At 34.8% G+C, this 17,609-nt stretch overlaps 2 protein-coding genes across 3 annotated transcripts; one reads left to right on the top strand and one right to left on the bottom strand.

Annotated features, from left to right (window-relative positions):
- Window positions 1-221: 221 nt before the first annotated feature.
- On the top strand, window positions 222-2,793 carry LOC131023802 (G2/mitotic-specific cyclin-2-like). The gene is made up of 11 exons (XM_057953404.1): window positions 222-475; window positions 593-689; window positions 795-842; window positions 939-984; window positions 1,059-1,196; window positions 1,274-1,399; window positions 1,550-1,639; window positions 1,735-1,956; window positions 2,048-2,146; window positions 2,224-2,402; window positions 2,492-2,793. The coding sequence occupies exons 1-11, from the start codon at window positions 418-420 to the stop codon at window positions 2,625-2,627; spliced, it is 1,239 nt and encodes a 412-aa protein (XP_057809387.1). The 5' UTR covers window positions 222-417; the 3' UTR covers window positions 2,628-2,793.
- A 1,117-nt stretch (window positions 2,794-3,910) lies between these two features.
- Window positions 3,911-12,605, bottom strand: LOC131023801 (uncharacterized). Of its 2 annotated transcripts, XM_057953401.1 has the most exons (14): window positions 11,775-12,605; window positions 11,569-11,626; window positions 11,187-11,297; window positions 10,176-10,273; window positions 9,997-10,080; window positions 9,733-9,866; window positions 8,944-9,016; window positions 8,815-8,860; window positions 8,595-8,704; window positions 8,266-8,373; window positions 8,131-8,190; window positions 7,898-7,959; window positions 5,625-5,937; window positions 3,911-4,824 (listed from the first exon to the last, which is right to left on the bottom strand). In XM_057953401.1, exons 1-14 carry the CDS (start codon window positions 11,835-11,837, stop codon window positions 4,366-4,368), a joined length of 1,779 nt encoding a protein of 592 aa, XP_057809384.1. In that variant the 5' UTR covers window positions 11,838-12,605; the 3' UTR covers window positions 3,911-4,365. The 2 variants fall into 2 exon arrangements, with proteins under 2 accessions (XP_057809384.1, XP_057809385.1); XM_057953402.1 differs by lacking the exon at window positions 5,625-5,937 and having other exon boundaries at window positions 11,775-11,979.
- Between the last annotated feature and the right edge of the window lie 5,004 nt (window positions 12,606-17,609).

The following is a 17,609-nucleotide window of genomic DNA, read 5'->3' as shown; positions in this document are numbered from 1 at the left end:
TTTGTATGTTAAAACCCAATCCATGATTTAAGCCTTGTTGAGTAATCTCTACTTAAAATCGAGGGTGCACCAAGCTTATATTCTTATAAGATAATAATAAAATAAAGAAAGACAAAATTGCAAAAAAGTGATGGAACCAATAATTGATTGATTATATTTATATTATAGATTATAGACAAAATTCGAAAGGTACATGTCAAGTGCCAACCCATGTGACCGTTGAGCCCACGCTCTTCTACGGAAACAATGAGTCAACTGCCACATTTTAACTAGCCGTTGCGTTTCAAAACGATAAAACTAGAGCGCAAAAAAGGAAACAATGGCGCTCCACATTTTTCAATCAACAACTACTTATACTCCACTGTCTTTGGAGCTACTAATCCTTTCTTTCTTTACGTAATTTAAGAAATTTAGGAAATGGTTATATCTAATCAGAATAACATCGTTGTTCCAATTAGACCCACAAATGTGCGAGGTAAATGTTTGATGATATGCGTCTCCGACGCGCTGCTTTTTGGATTCAACTTGGCTTAAAGCTCCATCTTTTTTTCTTTCTGAGATTTTTCCTTTTTTTTGTGTGTGAAAATGGAAGGTGGAGGACACAATAGAAGAGCTCTAAGTGTGATCAATCATGAACTGGGAGGAGCTAATCCGCCTTGTTATGTGGCGAAGAAGCGAGGATTTACAAAGTAAATTCATCTTAGCTTGCAAGTTTAGATATTGTTCAAGAATTTAATTATTTGTTGTGCTCTTTTTAGAGATAAATTGATCGTTTTTCTAATTCTGAATCACAGAGCGGAAGGGGTTTGTAACAATGGTGCTGCACATAGGCCAATGACGAGGTTAGATCACACACATGACACACCCCTCCCTTTATTTCAAAATGCTTGCTCTTTTTAGGTTGAATTTTGCTGATGTTGATTGCTTGATTTGTTAAGGAACTCGGCTGCTGAAATGGCAGTCCAGCAGCAGCCCACTGTGGAGGTGAGTGACTCTTTAATTTGGGGATTTCTTGGATTCAGCAAAGGATTAATCGGTTTATGGTGCATTTGTGTTAGGAAGCGAAAAAGTTGAAGACGTCAGCTCATGAGTTGGCGGTATTTGAGGATATAGCTTTGACAGATGTTGATGATCACGAGCCTGTGCCAATGTCGTTGGAGCATTCAGAAATTGAAATGAGAGACAAGAATCAAATGGTGTGCATCACTTTTCTACTTCTCATCACTGTTTTGATTTTGTGGGACATGAGTGATTTAGACAAGAGTTGTTGCAGGAGGAGGTTGAAATGGAAGACATATTTGAAGAGACTAGCACAGACATAGATGGTTGCGATGCAAACAATCCACTTGCTGTTGTGGACTATGTTGAGGATTTATATGCTTATTACAAGAAAATGGAGGTAAGATTGGGATGAATGGTCATTTGATTTTTACTTAGCTCAAGCTCAAGCTCAGCTCAAATCAAAATAATTTATATGTGAACAAATTTGTAAAAATGACTAGCAAACTTGTCACATATCTGATTTTGAGTTGGTTGTTGGTTGGTGCAGGGTGCGAGCCATGTATCACCTGAGTATATGTCACAACAAGTCGACATAAATGAACGAATGAGGGCCATCCTAATCGATTGGCTCATAGAGGTAGGGGAAGCAATCATACAATACAAGACTGCAGCATTGTTCATTTACTTGCTAGTCCAGTGGAACTCATCACTGTATTCTGTTTACACCAACAGGTTCACCACAAATTCGATCTCAGGAAAGAGACGTTGTTTCTAACAGTAAATCTGATTGATCGTTTCCTAGCAAAGCAATCGGTGGTGAGAAAGGAGCTGCAGCTTATCGGTCTAGTAGCAATGCTCCTGGCATGCAAATATGAGGAAGTTGCAGTTCCTGTTGTTGAAGACTTAGTTTTTATCTCGGATAAGGCTTACAATAAGAAACAAGTGCTCGAAATGGTGCCCAATTTTCCTCCTTTCAGTCAGTCATTCTGTTTCGAGGCAAATGGTTAATACTCACACATACACATCTCTCTCTTCTTCTCTCCAGGAGAAGTTGATGCTCAACACTCTGCAATTCAACATGTCCGTCCCGACTACATATGTTTTCATGTTGAGATTCCTCAAGGCGGCCCAGTCGGACAGCGAGGTAAGTAGGTAGATACGGTCTTAATTATCGCAATCAGATGACATGAAAATGGTTTGACATCCCTTGCCATGTAACAGCTTGAGCTACTTTCTTACTTCTTGATTGAGCTTTGTCTGGTGGAATACGAGATGCTAAAGTATCCGCCGTCGTTGCTGGCTGCGGCTGCTATATACACAGCCCAGTGCACGCTTCATGGAGTTGCACAGTGGAGCAAGACCTGCGAGGGCCACACCAGCTACTCCCAAGATCAACTACTGTGAGTCTTCTTGATCCTACAAATCTTGTCATCACTGCTTTCTTAGGCGAATCAACCGTGAAACGCCTTTTCGTTTTTCTTGGCTTCAGGGGATGCTCGAGAATGATCGTGGGGTTCCACCAGAAGGCGGCTACCGGGAAACTTACAGGGGTTCATAGAAAGTATAATACATCCAAGTTTGGATATGCAGCAAGATGCAAACCTGCAGAATTTCTTGTACAATAGGCAAAATATGTACAGTTTTACTAAGGTTATAGAACAAGATGATGATAGTAGTACTTGCAACACAACGCGTTGCTCGTGGCTATTAGATTTGCTGATTGTGATTCATTGACATGTAACTTTCTGATTCTCTTTTCTATTTGATAATAAAATCTATCTAATTCCAGTTCAGCTGCAGTTGTCCTATTATCGAAGTTTATTTTGAAAAAAAAAAATGCATTACCAGCACATATAAACATAATTAACATGATATTAATGAAACTCAGTTTGATGTGAGGTTACCAAGTAACATCCATCAAACATGTGAGAAAATCAAGGAAGTTCCCTACTTGAAATTTATTTCCTAAATTTGTTAATAATTTTCAACAGTGATGACATGAATTTTCTGACCGGAATTTATGGGTCTAAGGTAGCTTTTAATGACATGCGTATATGTATACTTTCTCATCTGTCATGGAAAAGATTAAATCGGATATTATTTCAACTAGGACTTTTTGGTTCTTTAACAAACTAACAAAAGTCCCTGAGGGGACATCAAGCGGTGCAACCTCCTGTGTGTGAACAGTGAGGTCCCGGGTTCAAACCCCACTGCTCCCCCTCCCCAACTCCCCCAAGTCAAAAAAAAAAAAAAAAAAAAACTAACTAACAAAAGAGTGTGCTTCGTAGCAGGGGCAGATTTTTTTTTCGTTGATCGTATTTTTATATTTAATTTCTCTTTTTATAGCCGGCGTATTAAATCATTTCATTAATATACTTGATTCTTTTTTTATATCTTAAAAGACGACGTTGTTTACTTTTAAAGTACTTCTCCATACAAATTTCTAACGAATCATAAAATTTACCCAAGTTAAAAATAAAAAATGTTTGGGGGAGCTGAGGCTCCCTAATGTCTATGTGTGTGTGTCAACCAATACTTAATTGGATTATGAGTTAACTTTTTATACTTTTGAGTTATTTAATGATTTTTAAGTGTACTAGCGAAATAATACCTGCAGCGCACGAAAAAACTATGATGTAAAAAATGAATTTTAAATACATATGATCAGATATCCCCTCCCCGTAATTTGTAAGAAGTATCGTATAAGTATTACTAGTTTAATGGAGTATAATAAATGTGGTTGCAATCTGGTGAAAAATATCAAACCCCATGATTCACAGTTTTGGCTCCATCAATGTTTATAACATGTATAAGATGGTCCAGGTATATATTTTTGTATCAATTTTAGGTTCACATAAGATACTTTATACTTATTGAACACGTTTGAAGATACACACGATACAATATATAATAGTTCAAACATCAAGTGAAAATTAGATATCAACTAAAACATCCTATAAATAGCCACCAAAATTTAGTGCACCTTCATATGTCAGAATCCTATGAGAGCTACCAAAATTACATCTTTATGTCTTTTTCCAAACAAGCATTGCTTCTTAAAATGGGGAGTAGTTATCATTGCTCAAGCTCTGTTTCACATCGTTTCCCTCGTGATCGAATGTACAACAGATGTGTTCTCGCAATAGCCTTAGATTTCGGCGTTTGATTCAAAAAAATTCCGAGAGCCAATAAATATTGAGTTTAGCACAGCACAGATACCTCCAACTCTTGAACTGAATCAAACTCAGTAGAACAAGGATTATCTTCTTGCATCACACTATCACTGCTCACTTTGATCAACCAGAAAGCACGGAGCTATCTGTCACGGAGCGTCTCAGCTTTCACATGCTCATCTTTCAGAATCTACTTACCTGGATTTGACCTGTGACTTCCACTAAATCTGCGGCTACTGGTGGAACTACCACCCGATAACCTTGTCCTCTTCGTAGCAACGTCAGAAAATTCCTCGTAATTTGATGGTGTTGCGCTCCTCTTCATCTCGTTCTTATCCACAGCAAAAATTTCGCTCATATGATCTGGCGTATTCCGAATCTGTTCAAAATTGCCCAACTTCTGTGGTCGGTCTGTTACTAGTAAATCATCCCTTCCACCTTCAGCATCTGCTCCTTGCTTTTTACTGTGAAGCAGAGTTGTCACTATTATCTTACCAAGCACGAACCTGATCTCATTTGCATTTCCCTGTTTCAGCAACCGGTGACATATCTCCTGAGTTCTTTCATTGGCCTTTACAGAATTGGCACCATCTGTCAAAATGTCAAAAAATTTCTTCACTTTTTGCCCCATTTTCTGAGGTATGAAAACCTGAAAGACAAGTCGCAAGAGTAAGTACCTAAACAAGTTGGTGAATGAAAGTGGCTTCATTTATCAATTCAACACATTTGGATAGTATCCAATGATTACTCAACGCATTCAGATAATAACAAATTTGATATTATATCATCAATGACACAAATTGTGTTAATGCACCGATGTAATTCAAAGAGAGAAATCCTAATGAACATTAACTTCTACACTAGTCAAGTGATAAGACCACCAAAGCATAAATTAAATATCTAAAAACTTCAATTTTTTATATTAATTTAGACTTGACCAAATTCTATCAACTCCATATCCCTGATTCATAAATATAATAGTGAGGAAACAAAAACTTACAAAGAGAATGAATAATGTTACGTAGGTTAAATTAAACCCATTCACCAGTAAAGAGAGTGGGGATCTAAAGTTCAATCTACATGAATTTTAAATAGTTTGAACTACAAAATAATCACAACTATCAAGCATACTGCAGAAATTTCTTTTCAGTATATTAAATCACTACTTTCTCAACAAGAAACTCAGCAAAATCTAAACATGGACATCTTGGTACATTGGGAAATAATTTTAAATGCATATAAAAGTGCCAACAAAAGATCATGAGCAAATCTTGCAATCAAGGCATATATCTTCTTAAGTTGAAGGGCATAAATAACAGAAAACGTAACACTTGCTCAAAAGCATGATCTTCAATGATTAATGAAAGAAAGGCCATAACTCTCAAATGATTGATAAATAAAATTACAAGATAGTAGAAGATTTCACTCATGACAACAAAATATACTTACCAAACCAGAACATGGAAACTCGGGAAACCTGGACATTGATTCCAAGAGACACGTTTTGTTGATCAGAGACTGTACAGAATGTTTTACTTGCCCAACAAACAGAGTCACTCTTTCTACTATTTCATCATCTAATAAGTTGTCAACAACACCTACGATTTCAGGCATGTCAATTCTCGTAATTAGAGCATTTTGTCTCGCAAATTTAATGCTTTCCTCCATCGTTCTATGATGCAGAAGTGAAGTAAAGGTCAAAACTACGATAGGATGTTGAGGATTACTAGATATTGCCAGGTGAAATGCCAAGATTGCAACCCTGTTCATAAATACAAGTAAGAGCAGGAAAAAATGAAAAAAGAAAGAAAGAAGAAAAAAAGACGATAGAGGAGATAAAAGCAGTCTCCTTTACAAATGAACTCAATATTTATGGATTTGTGCAAATCACTCCGAATATTGAAGGTGGACAGCATTAGAAATAGCAAATGTATCAATACAAAATTGAATAGTTTCAAGGAATATGTCTTACAAGTACATTGAGATGCAATTTGAAACCAACAGTTGTTTGTTGCTATCATATCTCGAAAACCAAGTAACAACTAAACTTACATTTGTTGAAAAAAGATCCTAATTTTATCTCATGTTAAGACATCATCCATCCATGTAGCTTGCACACACATATATAAGGATTGGTTGATGACAGGATTCGTCCATAATATGAATACAGAGTGAACTTCATCCCTAACAGATACGCATTGAGCTAGGTGCAACTAATGGAACGCGGTTGGTGCCATCAAGGGAGAGGAATGTCTTTCTATCTAATATAGCCTACTCCACATAGGAGAACCAGGACATTACAAGGAGAAGAAGGTGCTACTCTTTAACGAAAACATAGATCATATTATGACTAGCCATCTACTCGTAGGGAAGGAACAATAGAGAAAGTAAGTGGGCGGTCACAGTAAGGAATATCATATATGACCCCTATGCTGTAACATGATCATATAAAACGGCTGTACCAAGATTTCGACATGCTCCAGAGGTCAACAATCAGCATACTTATAAAAGAGACTAGGTGGAGAAACACAGAGTAATTTTTTGACCTAATTGTAAACGTCCAGAATTAAGAGAAGTATACATATAGTGGTCAGGAATTTATCTCCTGCTACAGGAAGGAAGTAGGTGACATATTTGTTTTCTTAAGAATGTTCCACCATACGACACACATGCAACTGAAGGCTAATTTTGACAGAATATAGACCAAAGCAGTTAAAAAGAAGGAAAATAAGTACTAACTTGTCTTCTCTCTGTTCATCTACAATCTCATTTTCATTAGAGTTAGGAAAATATGCCCAAACACTCGCAATTCTTGGAAAAACCATTCGACTATCAGCTCAACTACTCTTTACCTTACCTAGGATTTGGCATCTTTGATTGTCATAGGAAATCAGACACGTTTGATATATAATAAGAGATCCATTCTTTTTTTCCCTTATTCTTCTTTTCATTTATTTTTGAACCATGGAATTGGTTATTCTCTTTCAACCCAAGCAACATATTTAATGTTTTTCAAAATAAGATGATCACTATGTGAATAGGCAAAGTCTTCATATGATCATGAACAAACAAACCACAAGAAGGAACACATGTCTATCATATTATGAGTTGCAAAAGTGCAGCTTTTGGTGACTGGTCCTTACAATGGTAACAGTATTGTGTATCATATGAACAAGCTAGAGGGTGATAAAGAATAGACAGAATGAAACCCGGGAAGGTCGTTTTTGAATAAATTCTTTGGCTGCCATCAAGGGGAAGGCTTGACCATGAATACAGTAACTCATGCCGCTCGGCCTTTGTATTTCCACATTTGTACTACTTAATTATTACTCCCTCCGTCCCATTACAAATGTTCCACTTTCCATAATGGAATGTCCCATTACAAATGTCCCATTCATTTTTTGGCAATATATTCTCTCTCTATACCTAATATTTAAATAATTTCCACTAACCCACTTTATGTACTTTCTACACATTTCCTAATCTCCGTGCCCAAAAGTAATGGAACATTTGTAATGGGATGGAGGGAGTATTATTATTCAGCTCCTCAAACATAATGTGAACTAAAGCTATTTTAAGGGGAAATATAATGATACATTGTCCTGCATCTCCACTGTAGTAAATTAGCAAACTGTATGTCCCATATGTCTGGGCACAAACATGTATATGGAGTATTCAGTTTAAACAAAGACAATGAAAAGGAGTTTTTCATAGTATCTCACCACAAGCTGTCCGCGCAAGGTCGGTCACAAGTAATCAACTGATCCAAATTGGAAAATAATTTCTGGAGGATTGAAATGACCAATGATCAAAAGTCAGAAAAAGACATCGATACACGCAGATATAAAAAGCAAATGGTATTGGATAAAGTGAGATTAGAAGACAATCAGAAAGAGGTATAAGCACACGTAAAAATAGATGCAATAATATACTGCCGTAGGCCAAGGAAGCTAACCATTAAAATTGAGGAACGTACACCAAGTTGACGATGCACCAGCTCGGAAAGATATGCTGCCTACAATGTATTGAGGCTCAACCAGAAATACTCAGTTCAAACAGTGCTGATTTTGAACAACATAAATAAACTTACATGAAATGGTAGCAATATATCGAGTAGTCGAAACCTTTTAAGCAAAATAAGGGAACGCGCAGCAGCTCCATATGAGAGCATATAATTAATCTCCATAAATATCCTGGACTGAAGAAGAAAATTGCATTGTTAAAAGCCTCATGTGAAATAAATCAGAGAAATTGGGAACAGAACGAGTTTCATAAAGAGAAAGCAAGATAATTAAAATGAGAAATGCTATGAGAAAGAAAATCCGGAGAGCAGAATATCCCTCATTTCATTATCACAATTTACAGGAGAACATAGCGGACTAGATATACATGGTGAGTATTTAGAAACTATAGACTTACCGTGCTCAGTTCAGCAACTGATGAAGAGAGGCTATATAGAGCATCCTCTGTCTCCTTTGAAAATGACAGGTTAAGACGAGCTGCAAGTCTCAATCCACGCAAAATTCTTGCTGAACACATATGTTTAGTATGGTGGTTAATTTCTAAATCAAAGAAATTGATGCCGCATGAAGTATAATCAAAGATACTATAATTTTGCAAATGAGTATGATGTAACAACCTTGATCCTCTTTGAATGATAAGTGAGCTGGTTTTACTGTTCTTAGCTGTTATAGACAACAAAGAACAACTTAAAAATAAATTAAGATCATAAGAAAATGTTGTACCCTTAAAAGTAAATATATCTTACCTTCAAAGACTTCAAGTCCATAATTGCATCAGTATAGTCATAGATCACGTTCACAAAAGGATCAAAAAATAAGCTGTTTCAAGTGTAGGCAATTGGGGCTTAGTTAGTACAGTGCTAAACAAAAAGTACAACATATATACAGAAAAAGTCAAAAAAACTACTCCTTTTTCCCGAGCAGCTTAAAAGGGGTGGGAAAAACAACCACACACACTACACATATTAATGATTTTCTTCCTCCTACTTTCCGGCGAGGTAAAAATGATCAGGTACTCAATTATAGGAAACTCTAATTAACTCCCTCAAAAGCATCTTGTAGTAAGTACGCTTAGCCATCATGATTACTTCCCTAGTTATGATCAAATTTTACCCCAACTAGCATAACATAATAATGTGTCATGCAGTTTCTCTCACAGTCTCACTTGAATTCAGGTTCTTTCTGTAAAGCGATTGCAATAGGCACTAATGTAAAGCATACACAAAAGATAATTGTTAAAGCTTTCCGACAGTAGTCACTGGTCTAACTTCCAGTGGCATGGGCTTTCAGTTCCCTAATTCCAATTCTATCTGGAAGATTACATTGACTACATGATGGCTACGAGTGTATTGTATAGATGCTTCATTACATGGATCGTTAACTTTAGGACTCAAAGGACACAAAACCAGACTGAAATCCAATGCCTGAACTGAAGTTGATATTATTAAGTCTACCTTCCTATGATGAAAGGGGAAAACAAGAAATAAGTACATGAGACCGGAGTTATTTAAACTAACAGAAGCAAAGATTCAAACCTGTTCACAGTGAAGTCTCTGTGCAAGCAATTTTTCCAGCGAAGAAAGTCTCTTGGATTACAACCCCTCGGCTCTTGGTGGACTTTTACTTTTTCTCCTCCAGATTCTTTGGCTATAGTGTCAAAACTTGATACCTGAAAATAAAAGGAAGAAATGCTTGATCCATTTAGCAGCTAGAAAATGTGTGGTATAACAACTAAACTACAACTAGGCAGAGATGTATGCAAATTTGCAAAAGCTCAAATCACATGAATAGGCACTAACCTCCACTACAGAGCCTTTTACAGTGACAATACATATAGGGAACCGTTTTCCAACAATCATTGCACGCTGAAACGTCCTCTTGACCTTTAAAAAATATATTCATATATTACAGTTAGAGCAGGCATCTCAATATCCATTTGCTGATACAAGCAGCAAACAACTCTTGAAAGTAAAAGGACCTGTTTAAGCCCTGCTGTTGTGATCACATCATAGTCCTTTGGCACCTTATTGAGAAGTAAGTCTCTAACACATCCACCAACTAAGTAGGCCTCAAATCCTATAAATTCAAACTTCAATAACTAGACTACATTTAAAAAGAAATTAAAAAATAAAAAATAAAAAAACTTATAAAAAAGCTTGAATATACATGTTGAAGCATCTTTAATCCAGTAAGTTGGATTTAAAAGGTAAGAGAAAATATCCTATGGTTGGTTGGTATACTGAAGCATCCATAATCCAGTAAGTTGAAGCATCCTTAATCAAGTAAGTTGAAGCAAATTTAATCCATTAAGTTGAATTTAAAGCTTTACAGCATCCTTAATCCAGCTACTTCGATGGTTTTCCTATGTCCAAACCATCTTAGCCCAAGTACAGAAGTACTTTGCTTACCTGTACATATAATTTTCTAGCAATTGTATAGTAGCCTTTAGATTCATATCTAGAAGATTCTACTACAAATGAGTTCTCGAGAATCTATGTGACAGTTAGATGGTATTGGTAACACCAAAAACTTTTCAAGGTTCACTTAAGTATTCTACTTAATTACTAAGGTCTCTAACTTTCTATCCAAGCATATTTTCTATATATTCTACTACAAAACATAGTTTTCTAGAAAAACGCTTAACACACCACCACACTCATAGGATTTCTTAGCTACAAACCAACATATGTTAAACTGTTGAGCAAACAAAACCATGAGATACAGTTCCATTTATTGTGATTGAAGAGGAGGTCCAAACAACTCAATACTACACACAAAATTCCAAAACAAATTCATACCACCAAAACAATGCAGAAAGAACTATATGTCAAAGTTAAGCACTCTGTAGTTGAGAGAGAAGATTTTATAATACTTTAGTGGCTAAACGATGCAGCTCAACAATTTTAATTCATAAGAATGTTACATTTTTCAAACTTCCATACAAAAGATACATAAATAATGCCACATCTAACTCATACAAGACTATCACCTTTCGCTCGTAAATTCTTCAAAACTATCCAAGAAGCAAGAGATATCATTGACCTTTCTAAACCAAAATTCCTAGAGTCCAACTTCCTCCATTTCGAAAATTCGCCTGGATCTGAAACATAAAATAAAAGGCACAAACATATCAATTTTTAAGATTTTACAAATAACACACTGGTAAAATGCTCAACTAAGAACAAATCAAAACATATCCTCAGCTCAAACGTTTGATCCATAGCAATAAAATTGATTTCATAAATTTAGACACATGAGAGAAAAAAATAACCCTAAGGGAGTTTTCTATTTACAAGCTCTAATGTTCAAGTAAATCAACACCGAAAACAGTAATAAAGGCTTCCAATTTTGTGAAGTAGTTCAATACGGACCCATATGAGAAGAGAAATGAGCGCGACTCCTTTCTTCGACAAAGCTGCACTTCAACCTCTGTATAACGCGGCACACACAAAATTATCTTATCAGAAAGACGGAAGAATTAGATAAATATGCGGCGCAATTTGAAGTGCGAACCAGGTGTTTGATCAAATGCTTGAAAGAAAAAAATAAATAAATGTATAACTTCAAAATGATTAACCTCGAGTGAAGGTTTGAAGCGGGAAAGCAAACTCCTGGCTTCGCGAGAGTACGGCGACGCCATGTAAAGGAGCTCATGTGGCCATGATTGACGACGCTGGCGGGTTTCTTCTTCGTATATTTTGCGGTTTATGCGACGGAGGGAATTATAAAGGACCTTTTTTTTTGCTTTTTTTTTTAAAGAAACGGATTATAAAGACTAGCATCCACCGTGGAGAGCAATGTCGTCTCCCACCATTTAAGAGTCCACCCTCAACCTCTCATCTTTTTAATTTTCATTTACATTTTGAATTTAATTTTAATATTATTTTTAATTAGAATTAATATTAAATTTGACAATTTAAAATTCATTAAATTAAAAATCAAACACTACATTAAATTTTAAAAAATGAAAAATAATGAAACATACACTGCGTAGAAATGGATTGGTGAGAGCCAAAGCGGCCACAAGCATCAGAGCGTTGTTGAAAGAATGGATCAACTTCTAACGCATTCATAATGCGTAGAAATAACGCTCGGCTCCAATGAAAACGACATCGGAATAATTGTGGGCCATACACTGCATCGGGAGCAAAATAATTCCAATAAAATCGGTCGCCACCACCTTCACAATCACGGCGAATAACTCTACGCTTCCTCTTAGGTGGAGGAGGAGGATCAAATCGAAAAGAACTTGCCACTTGCAAGAAATTGGAAGCAAGACTCATGAAAAATAATTCGGGATTCTCATATGGATCGGGTAGAGAAGGAATTTGTTGGAAGAATTGTTTGAAGAATTATTGGAGGATGACATTTTTTTGGATTTATGAAGAGATAGAGAGGAAGAGGATTGGGAAGTGAATGGATAAGAGAGGAAATGAAGTTATATATAGAGGAAAATTAAAAGAAGAAGAAAAATATTTAAATAGCCGTTGGACGGCTATTTCACCAGACTCCTCCAGCGGATGCATTCAAATGGTAAGTTTAGATTAATTTTTTTAAAAAATTGCTGTGAAATTTGTGATTGGGCTGTGAGATCACGAGCCCAACCAAAACACTCCTCAAGTTCGGAGCAGAATTTCAGAATCGATGCGTGGGGGGGGGGGCTCGCGCATTGGGCTCGAGCCCAATTCAGAGCCCCCTCATAGCGGATGCTCTAATTTACTGCTATCTGCCTTTTTTCCAAATAAATAAATAAATATTTTATAATGGCTCATTTGCTACGTAGTATGAGATACTGTGTGATATCTATTAATTTATTAAAGTAATATTATATTTAATAAGATATATAAAAATATTTGATTTTTGAAGCAAACAATATATAACAGTGTTATAAGTATATATCATACACTTATCGTGCATAGCAAACAAGTCTTAAATAAATAAAATATTAAATTTTTAATAATTACTAATATCTTATTTTTTGGAAATTATGCAAAATCTGTTTATATGTATAGTATAAGAAAGGAAGAAGATTGTGGCATGAAATTATATGAAGAACAAAATTATGTGAAAAAGTAGGTGACAAATATAGAAAGGAAATGACATATGGACATGTAGAGAACTCATGTTGATTAATGACGTCATTTTACATTTAAAAATAATTAGTGTATTACTTGTTGAAATGCGACGGGAAAATATTTGACGTTGTAATACTATACATATTTTATGGTATTTTTATGTAATAGCGTATCAAATACTACTCTGTATCTTTATATAAATTATTTTTATTATTAATTTAATTTGATTAAATTAAATAAATAGGAGTATATTTTAAATAAATAGTTGTAAATTTTATCTTTAAAATTCGAATCAACAATCAAAGACTATTCCTATGTGAATCATAAAGCTTTAAAACTCGAATTCAAAATCAAAACTATTTCTATTTTTAAATTTTAGCTTTAATAAATGAATTACAATCAACACTATTTTCTAGTTGTGAATTATAACTTTAAAATTCGAATTTACAACTAACCTATATTCGAATTGTGAATTTTAAAAATTCGAATTCATGACCAATCTATATTCGAATTGTGAATTCATCGTTAATTCAGAACCAGTTGTGAATTTGAGAACGATAACAATACAAACCCAATTACATCACATCTATATAATATATAAAGAACCAGTTTAACAGAATATAACTTACCGTCATTTTTAAACAGAATATTCCTCAACTTTAACAGCTCTGTTAATTCAGATTGTATTACAATTCACGTATATATTCCTCAATTAATTTCATTCAGCCTTCACCCACTAACCTACCATTAACCCATTAATTACAGAGAACTGTCTCCACTAACCCATCTCCACCATTCAGCACATAATATCACACCATCAAATTCTCGATTTTAATGAAAAATCCCCAATATCCGAAATCCTTTTCCTCAAACTCTCTTATCTCCATAACTGCTCATTGCCGTTCCATTACTCACCAAACTCAATATCAAAGACTCGGCCACTGTTCCTTCGCTCACCAGACTCGGTCACCAACCGCCGGCCTAGCGCCGCCGCCTCAGACCAACGTCGCCCAAAACGGTAAAAGATAAACCAACCAGTTGCTTCATATCTCTCTCTGTTTCTTTATTATTCGATTATTCTCCCACGATTTTAAGGAAAATTTCCCAATATCTGAAACCCTTTTCATCAACTCTCTTCTCTTTTCCAGATTTCACAACCGCTCCTCGCCGTTCCATCGCTCACCAAACTCAATCGAAGACTCGACTGCCATTTCTCGATTGTCAATCGCCGCCCTAGCGTCATCGCCTCAAACCAATGTCGCCCAAAACGGTAAAAGCAAAAGCAATCAGTTTCTTCCTCTATCTCTGTTTCTATTCTATCAATCAATACACTGATGACCACTGCATCAGAAATTAAAACAGTGTTTTTAAAAGTGCTGGTACTAATTTCAATGTTTATCATCTTGAAATACTGCAACGTAGAACTCCTGGGCCGATGCAGCCCTCCATGTGCGGCGAATTCACCGTTTGGAAGGGTGTCGCGGTGGTGTATTTCTCTGCACCAGCAGCACCGATGGTTCGAAGGTTATATTATCTCTTTTATTTCAATGCTCTTTTTAGAGGTGTTTCACTCTTTACGCAGAACTGTTGGACTTATGCTTTAATGATTTTTGGCGCATAAAGTTGAACGAATTGTGTTTTATGTGTTTATGTTTTAATGATTTTTAGAGCATAAACTTGAACGAATTGTGTTTTATGTATTCTGCTCCTTGAAGTGTCCATATGTCCCTCTAATGATTGGTTCTTATGTGCTTATAATTTGTAATTATTAGCCGTAAAATTCAGCAGTTTTAATATAAGCAGTTTTAATATTATTTGATGTGGAATTTTCACTCTATTGATCTAAATATTATGTGAGTGACCATTGAGTTATCGTCATCTAACATTCATGTTCTCTGAGTGATTTTTGAGTTTACTCCAAAAAAATTTTATTTCTATTCTCTTCGATGAATTCTTTAGGCGATTATCCAAATCATTTTGATTTATGTCTTTTATTGCTTAATTTTCTTATAGTTATTGCATTTGCTTCATAGGTACCTGAATGCGTATGTTCATGGGTTGTCCTTAGAGGCATTGAGATTCTGAGTATCAATGTCTCGAAAGGTATTTATTGAGAAATCATTATACTTTGTCATCTTCTTTTCACGGGTTGTCATTAGAGGCCTTGAATTCATTTCTCATACATTTGTGTTGTTGTTTTACTCAACTAGAAATTGATCCACCTCCCCATGCCTACATACTGATGAGGCTCCATTTGGATCCAAATAATATTGGATGGAAGCTAGATTTATGTTTAATTGTGGATTTCTTTGATTATGAATAAGCTTCTTCACATGTTTCCTTTGCAACTTGAGAAGAGGGCTTATTTTGTAAAGTTAATTACTTTGAATTGAAATTGTGAATTTAACAGGATGTTTGTTTCTTTCTAATCATATGCACATTAATATCTATATAGTTCAACATATGAGTAGTTCTAATATTATCTTATTTGTGGCTTGCACTCTCTTGATCTTAATTTATATTATCTAAGTGACGTTGAGTTATCGTTATCTAGCGTTCATGTTAATTAGAGAGATTTTCTAAGTATACTGCAAACATTTTTTGATTTCTAATCTCTTTAGTGAATTCTATATGTGATTCCACAAGTCATATTGGTTTATGTGTTTTTTTGCTTAATTTTCTTATAGGTATTTCATGTGCTTCAGAGGTACTTGAGTGAGTATATCCATGGGTTGTCATCAAAAGGCCTTCAGAATCAGTGTTTGGAAAGGTATGTTTTTGGTAATCAGTTTGCTTTGAATCAGTGAGTATATTCATGGGGTTATCATCTAACTTTAGCCATGTTGGAAATAGCACACAAGCAACATTTCCTCATTCTTATTTGGTTAATTTGTTAGTGGGTGGTAGGCTTTTCTTGATTGTTTTGAATCTTGTGATTTTGAGTTCTACTCAGCTTTAGTTTGCTTGGTTTCTATTCAAAGTTCAAAATCAATATCCTTTTGTTTTCTTAAGGTGATATATATAGATCCAAGATTTAATTTTTATTGATTGATATGAGAAATACAAGATTTGAGAATTTGAGATTTCTCGTGTTGTGTAGGATGGGAAAAAATTAAACTTTGATTTGTGCTCATTATTACAGACGAACACTCAATTATCTTTGATCTTGTGGATTATGAATTCTTTTTTTGTCACATGTGGCCTCAAAGTCGATGACCACAAAATATTGAAAATCTTGGAATTGTTTATCATGTAGATAACTCGGATGAAAACCTTGCTTTTGCACAATATAGATAGATTCTTCATTTTTTGCTATTCTTGAAGCCGCCATAGTAGATATATAAGCTGCCCTTGCAACTTCCAACTCCTGCATATCCATTTCATGATCCTGCCAATTTGAGGAGATGATGAGTTGGCAGAAGTAATCAAAGTCTCATCAAAGAACTTCACAAGATTGGATGACAAATACTGTTACTGATCATGGTGGAAATGTTTGAAACAGACAGTGACTCCATGGCTTGCAAGGTAATGTATGAGTATGACATAACCAGCCAAACTATGTAGTTTGAGATGCAATATAATGTTGAAATGTACTAAACTTTAGTTTATTGCTACATTTAATATTCTGTAATTTTTGACAAATACATTTTAATTTGTTATCATGTATATATATTAAATAATTATATGGACAACTATCCATGTATATTATATATATAGGCATGTATAAAAATTATTGGATTATATTATGCATCTTATTAATTAATTAATTAACTAGAAAATTAAAATTGTTGCTAAATTTTACTTATATAATAAATTGTAGTAGTTAACTATTTCATCCACCGATGTGTGTGTATATATATTATAGGGAAAAAAATTAACATATTTTTTAAAGTTAAAATATTTATAATAGATATTGCTTCAATATTCTATTTCATATTAAATAATATTTAAACAATTTAGTTAAATTGAAATTAATTTTTTGTTGTCAATTAATCAACTCATAAATTATAATAATTTTGCATGTAGTTTAATTTTTTTTTAAATATAAATATATGGCCCGTGCATCGCACGGGAGGACGTACTAGTTTACCTACAAAAGTAAAGTTATTTTAAATATTAAATCTAGATATCGATTATCAATCGATAACAAAACAACACTTAATATACAAAAAACATATACTCCAATTGAAACATTCTGCTGAATTATTAGCAGACATTCTTATTATTTCATTTGCACCATTTCACCACATTTAACTACAAAAAAGTGAATTTCTTAATTTTTGTGCCGAAAAAAAATGAGCTTATTAGCCTGGGACGGAGTCACGGAGGGAGTACTA

Source organism: Salvia miltiorrhiza, chromosome 4 (genome assembly GCF_028751815.1).
Source record: "Salvia miltiorrhiza cultivar Shanhuang (shh) chromosome 4, IMPLAD_Smil_shh, whole genome shotgun sequence".
NCBI lineage: Eukaryota > Viridiplantae > Streptophyta > Magnoliopsida > Lamiales > Lamiaceae > Salvia > Salvia miltiorrhiza.
This window is presented reverse-complemented; position numbering and strand designations above follow the sequence as displayed.

What these genes read in the sequence shown, in the direction of transcription:
- LOC131023801 (XM_057953401.1), bottom strand. Translation starts at nt 11,837, where the DNA reads ATGGCGTCGCCGTACTCTCGCGAAGCCAGGAGTTTGCTTTCCCGCTTC. An exon ending in TAAAAGGCTCTGTAGTGGAG is followed by an intron (nt 9,867 to 9,996) that starts GTTAGTGCCTAT and finishes TTTTATTTTCAG; the next exon opens with GTATCAAGTTTTGACACTAT. An exon ending in AGAGACTTCACTGTGAACAG is followed by an intron (nt 9,017 to 9,732) that starts GTTTGAATCTTT and finishes CACTTGAAACAG; the next exon opens with CTTATTTTTTGATCCTTTTG.
- LOC131023802 (XM_057953404.1), top strand. Translation starts at nt 418, where the DNA reads ATGGTTATATCTAATCAGAATAACATCGTTGTTCCAATTAGACCCACA. An exon ending in AGCAGCAGCCCACTGTGGAG is followed by an intron (nt 985 to 1,058) that starts GTGAGTGACTCT and finishes CATTTGTGTTAG; the next exon opens with GAAGCGAAAAAGTTGAAGAC. An exon ending in TAATCGATTGGCTCATAGAG is followed by an intron (nt 1,640 to 1,734) that starts GTAGGGGAAGCA and finishes TTACACCAACAG; the next exon opens with GTTCACCACAAATTCGATCT.